At 32.7% G+C, this 6,153-nt stretch overlaps 1 protein-coding gene across 3 annotated transcripts in view; it reads right to left on the reverse strand.

The window, feature by feature from the left end:
• Nucleotides 1-5,651, reverse strand: part of LOC117119365 — a 30,969-nt gene extending 25,318 nt beyond the window's left edge. The window contains exons 1-9 of one of the 3 annotated variants that reach the window (XM_033264162.1): nucleotides 4,929-5,651; nucleotides 4,466-4,614; nucleotides 3,665-3,760; nucleotides 3,310-3,382; nucleotides 2,817-2,911; nucleotides 2,264-2,380; nucleotides 1,600-1,855; nucleotides 1,009-1,123; nucleotides 137-243 (exon numbers count right to left, since the gene is read on the reverse strand). In XM_033264162.1, the coding sequence (XP_033120053.1) occupies nucleotides 137-243; nucleotides 1,009-1,123; nucleotides 1,600-1,855; nucleotides 2,264-2,380; nucleotides 2,817-2,911; nucleotides 3,310-3,382; nucleotides 3,665-3,760; nucleotides 4,466-4,614; nucleotides 4,929-5,496 (1,576 nt within the window). In that variant the 5' untranslated portion in view covers nucleotides 5,497-5,651. The remainder of the gene's footprint in view (nucleotides 1-136; nucleotides 244-1,008; nucleotides 1,124-1,599; nucleotides 1,856-2,263; nucleotides 2,381-2,816; nucleotides 2,912-3,309; nucleotides 3,383-3,664; nucleotides 3,761-4,465; nucleotides 4,615-4,928) is intronic. The other 2 variants (XM_033264161.1, XM_033264160.1) reach the window with 2 other exon arrangements.
• Nucleotides 5,652-6,153: the final 502 nt, after the last annotated feature.

The raw sequence follows: 6,153 nt of genomic DNA on the forward strand, positions 1-6,153 counted from the left end.
CTGCTGTTGTAATACAGTTTTACTAAAATGTAGTTAATTATATTTTATCTATTTCATTATAAAGATACTTAAAACAAAATGAACAAATGCAATATAGGCCTACATAGAACATAAACTAGTGGAAATTAAGTCTTACCTTCTTCTAAGTTCAGAGGTTGTGTTGAGATGTTGAATATTTTCTCAGTCAACCTGTGTTTGAGCCTTTTAATTGGCATTTTCATAGTCAAATCTAAGTAGTTAGGCCTGAAAGATGTAAACAAATAATGGCCGACTGTTTCATTTTGTTGAAAATGATATTTCATTGAGTATTATTTTCATTCAAATGGTTTGTAAAATAGACTTCGTCGACAACGGAAATTAGTGTTAATTTGCAATAAGTTATCCATGTGACCAAAAACCAACATGGTCGATTGGTCACTTTAGCCACAACATTTGCGTTAATATAACTTAGATTAAATTTCGAGAAATAATAATTATAATATTTACCAATATAAAGACAAAAAAAAATGTAGGCTAACAAAATTCAAAAACTGAACAAATTTTTTTACAAAAAAACCTCTAATGCCACAAACCGAAGCAACCTTGATTGCTCTAGTGTGTATCGTAGTAACTACACAGCCATTTTGTTTTGTCAAATATTTTACCAGTTTTCTATTCGTCTGTTCGTCTTTGTTAATGGCCCTGTCACACGGTGAAGATTTAGCCAGCGCATGCCGACGTAGGAAAAAAATGGCGAATACGCTGGCATACGTCGAATAAGTAAGTTTTGTATAAGTTAAGAGCATGCTGAAGGATGCTGTGCATGCACAAAACTTTTTTAGAGTATTGGCTCTGATATTAGTGTTTGCCTAAATTCACATATAGGCTTACATATTAACATGCTATGTATCCAGGGTTGTAGCAAAAGAAAACTAAGGGTGGGTGATTTTGTGAAATAGAAATACATGAGAAAAAGAAATGTTCTAATAGAAAATTTAAAAATCTGAATGCTGAAAAAGATATACTTACAACTTGAGTGGAGTGACTGGTGATTTCATGGATACAAGTTCAATGGTACAAATAGGACACTTTCTGTTGGTCAACTTGCCTTTCCATATTTTATAGCCAAGACTGGTGACATCATCTGCATTTAAAGGTAAATTTAAATTATTCAAATTCTCAACTGTTCAATTATTTGACACACAGAAAGTGTATAAAAAAAATTAAAAAATTAAAAAAATAGCAAAGTTGCAAAGCAAAAGAAGCTTTTGATATTTAAGATAGATGGGTCAGGATTTTTTCCTCTACAGGGTCTAGGGTTTATTGCCAATCAAATGCATACTCAGCTTTCTGAGTAAGTATTTCTTTACACAGCTAATAATCAGCATATTAGTATTTGATTAGTATTGTACCCTGTCCAAAAATAGTTAAACAAATAATTTCATACTAAATTACAAAAAAAAAAAAAAAAAAAAAAAAACCTATTAAAAAACAAATAGAAATGTAGAAAATAACTAATGGTTTTGTCGTTTGTACATCACTGCCGTTCATGATGAAGCTAACAATAAAATAGAATTATCATAATACTTTTAGAATTATCATAATACTTTCAAGTTCTACCTGGCTCTTTAGAGGGGGTGGCTCCCTCAGTAGCTAATGCAGTTTCTTTTGTCACTATTTGCCCCTTGACCTCTGAATTATCAGACAAAGCGCTTGGAAATCTTACAGACGGGACAGTTTCTTTGACATTGAAAGATGAGTTCACTTTTTTTAAGCTATTCTCGTGTTCTTTAATGGTGAACTTGACAACTGCAAACGGACACACTTGTCTTGGCCTAGCAACCATATCCTCATCACCATACTCATAAAAGTATATCTGCAGAGTAGGAAATCAGAGTAGGTTATAATAATAATAATAATAACAATAATATATTCAGGAGGTTAAAGGTTGCACACCTTCTTGAGTTGCACTTTTAAAAGCAATCTCAACGGCTGGCGACCATTGGTGCAGTGTGTGTCCTAATTAAACACCTTATTGTGCCATAATAGTTGAAAGGGCCCCAATGGAAAAAAAGTTTTTTATATTTTAAAACTTTTTTGTGTTACCTTAGAAATAAATGTATTTTGTTCTTAATTTCTGTTCTCTGTTTTTTTAAATTTTTATTTTTTTGCATTTTAAGAAATATTTTGTGATTTTTAATTCCTGAATAAAATGAAATAAAGTAATGCTTTTTTTAGTAAGTTGTAAATTTCTTCAGGATATACTAACTAATATGCTACTTACCTGATTGACATCAAAGCCTACTTGCTGCTTTGCATTCTTTGAGATGTGACAATCATAATTTGGGGTCGGCTCCAATACATTATCCGAATAGCTTTCTTGAATTGATTTCACCTTGCCCTAAAAACAAAAAAATAATCCATTTGATATGATTTTCAAAGATATACAGTCTGTATTGAGTCAATAAAATTGAAAAATAGAATTTAAGTCCTGTCCAGACTATCAACTTTTATTGACAAAAACATGTGACATGCCTAAATATGGTCATGATGACATCACACCATGACCATATATAGGCACATCATGACTATATATGGGCATACAAGTTTTTGTCAAAGAAAACTGACATTTTAAACAGATATTAATATTTCAAATACTTATTTTTTTATGTATGTTATTATATCAGCTAAATGAAATTTGAACAAGAAAATATTTTTCTGACACAAAAAGAGACATATAACAATATATTTTTTTTGCATAAAACCTTGTTGCATAAACCACTTGTGGTGGTAATAATTTTAAGAATAAACAATTACAATACTTTTCCCAAACTTACCTTCATTGTTCTGAAGATAACTATGAAATGTTTATGAGCGTTTGGCACAAACAGCACAGGTCTAATTATATCTGAGTAACGACTCACATACACACCTGAAAAAGAAATCATGCATAAATGTTGAACATTAATTATAAAACAATAAACAATAGATTATTAAAAAATAAAATAAAAATCACTTTCAGACATTGCATAATTGTTGTTTGAACATCAACTTTATGTCAACCCAGTTTATTAAAGGATACATTTTCCCCTCTAAATTACAGCTTATATATAGCTTAACTTAAATTAATATTTCCTTGTATTCAACAACTCTTGTTTAGACTGTTAATGCATATTTTCAAGCTGGATTTTGTTCTGTTTTCTTTGAAAAAAAAACTAAGCAAAGTTTTCATTAAGGTTTGGAGTTGGAGAATGAGTAAGAGTTACAGGAGAGTTCCTGGGGGTCTGGGGTTGTAGCCCTACTAGCAGGGCAAAAGTTGAAAGTACTTACCCATGTTTTGAGATCCCAGGCAGTTTACAAATGCACTTCTTACAAACAAACCTTTAGTGGAAACACCTTTGGCCTATTTGGAGAAAAGAAATCATAACCAACCTCATAAAGTTCATAGTACTGTAAGGCATTAGTAGTCTTTCATCCTAAAACATCAATCTACACGTTTTTAATGATTGCAGAAATATGGAAACATAGTGGCTTGTTTGGCATATGCTCTAAATAAAACTAAGAAGTATATATAAAAGTATATATAAGTATATAGATATAAGTTATAAGTATAAAATAAGTATAAATATATTAAGTATAATAAGTATATAATAATACAAATTGTCATTGATTATATATGTCTTACTGTAGTTAAGTTGGCACAGTAATAAAATCCATAGCTATCTGCAACTTCCTTCTCATTTCTTCCCTCCTCTTTCATTTCCTTTTTCTTTTCTAAGAACTGAAATGAAAAAATAATTTGATTAATGAATTTGTCAAACCAAAATATTAGGCTATAAACATTTATCCTATGTAGAATAATTCATTATTTTGTTATAATTATTTTGAACTTTTGTAACACATGTTCCATTCACCATAATCTGCCCTCACTCAAATTTAGATGGCGTAGAGCAGACTCAATTCAAGCATTCAGAATTATTAGAGGCTGTGATGCACATGAAAAATAATTTTTTAATTCTTGATGTTGCTTCCAGAAGGAGTGGTCATTCTTTGAAAATCATTAAATTGAGACCCATTGTTGATGTTAGGAGAAAATTCTTCTCAATCAGAGTTGTGAACGATTGGAATAGTCTACCTGAGACCACTGTCTAGGCCCTAAACCTTAATCAATTTAAGAGGATCGGATCCTGGAGAAAACATGGTGTGTGCATCAAAACCGCTTCTACCTGTATATTCATCCAGGAACCACAATCTTGGAAGGAAATATGAGCTTTTTCAGCTCCAAATCCTATTTTAACCTGATAAACCAAGTAAAGAAATCCTCTTTTTTAGGTGTTCCTCCTGAGAGAAGTGGCTTTAAAAAAGCACTAATGCCTGATATAATTTGTCTGGATCACAGGTGGGGAAAGTGCGACCTGCGGAGCATATGTGGCCCGACAGTCAAATTCTTCGTCACTGGCTATCTCTGGTCTAGATGGACACCCACCTCATTTAAAAGCTTCTCATTGTTTACGATGTAAGCTGCTTCATAAGAAAACTTGTACTTGGACATCTTATCTCTGTGATGGCGTAATAATATTGGATGAATCTCTCTTAAGTACTCTGTGGAATCCAATTGTACTTCTTGTAATATCTCTGAAAGAAAATTAATAATGAATATAATTATTATCGATTAACAACTCATCAAAAACTACATAATAAATGATAAAACTAACTTATTTGTCTCTAAAAATGAATATTACTGTTAATAATGTACTACACAGTATTAAATGCTTAACAGACTATAAATTATTCTATTTGCATGGTGTATTCATCGAAAACTAACTGTTATTTGCAAAGGAATTTGATAGAAAAATGAGTGTGCAGAATCGTAAATATTGATTGCATAATAGGCCTACATCTGTTGTATAAATGTTTTGTATCCATATAATCATTTGTTCAGTACTTACCCTTATCGTTCTTCAGTTTACGTGGAATAACGAACGGTTTTTTCAAAGGTGCATAAGGCTGTCTTTTCTTCACACTTTCTAATCTATTAGAGTTTGTAATTGCTCTTTTTTTAACTGAAACCACTTCTACATCGCTTAAACCATCAGCTGAATTTTCTGGTTTTGTTGAACATAAATTGGGCACATTTCTCGACTGATCAGCAGGTGAATTTGTCTTCTTATTAAACTTACTCTTCTTAATATTTATTATAATTTTAGTTGCTTCTGATGTTTCTTCATTATCAATAGACGAGGTGGGTATTGCCTTCAAAGAGGAGCGAATATTTGAAAGGCTTATCGAAGACCCTTCGTTGTTAAGCCCAATAACTGGTGAATTCGGTAGCGGGGAAGTCCCCTTCTGGCAGGCACTAAACAACACGTCAGTCTTGGCCTCCTCCTCAGCAGAGTGCTCAACATGTGCCAAGCCTTCGAAATCATCACCATTCTGTGAATTCCTAACATTACTGACGACATCACAACTGCCATCTTGACTCTTTTTGTTCACTAGTCTGTCGAACACATTCGCCATAACTCTAATATCATTTCAATTTGACTAAGAAATCTCTCTTTCCTTCCATTCTTGATCTTTCTAGAAAGTTGAGAGCGCCATTTTGTTCGTACTTTTGCGATGACCTCACCCCTGGCCATGAGGTCAAAATTTCATCTTCGGAATGTTTACATTTTACAGAGAGGTGAGTAAGTTTATCGTTAATATAACCTCTGTTTCCTATCATCATTATAGAGTGATTGAGAAGTTTATTTACCAAGTGCTAGGCCTTGTTTGTTATCTGGTTAAATTTTGAATGTTGGCTTTATAAAATTTACTTCGGTGGATTGTTTATTTTATGACTTGGTCTAGCGTTCACGTCCTCATTAGTCATTACCTCGCCTGGCTAGTGAGCATGAGTGAAGTTCCTCTTCCTGCCTACCCACCCCTCTCAATTCTGAACTGGCCATGGTCTAGGCTGGGCCTACAACAAGCAAGTTCTAAAATTGACAAGGTCAAGTGCCAAGCTAGATTATTATAGTCCAGGATACACAGGCATAGTGCTTTGATGAGTTTGTGATTAGTTAGAGGACTCGAACCTTAATTAACAAATCTAAAGGCTGTCATGTCCGGGATAGCTAGTCCATACATGTGAAATGAAAACCGGTCATTACTATTCAATTATCTTACAGATGAATT

The sequence above is a fragment of the Anneissia japonica genome, unplaced genomic scaffold (genome assembly GCF_011630105.1).
Source record: "Anneissia japonica isolate Jap-2015-1 unplaced genomic scaffold, ASM1163010v1 scaffold287827_len377088_cov200, whole genome shotgun sequence".
NCBI lineage: Eukaryota > Metazoa > Echinodermata > Crinoidea > Comatulida > Comatulidae > Anneissia > Anneissia japonica.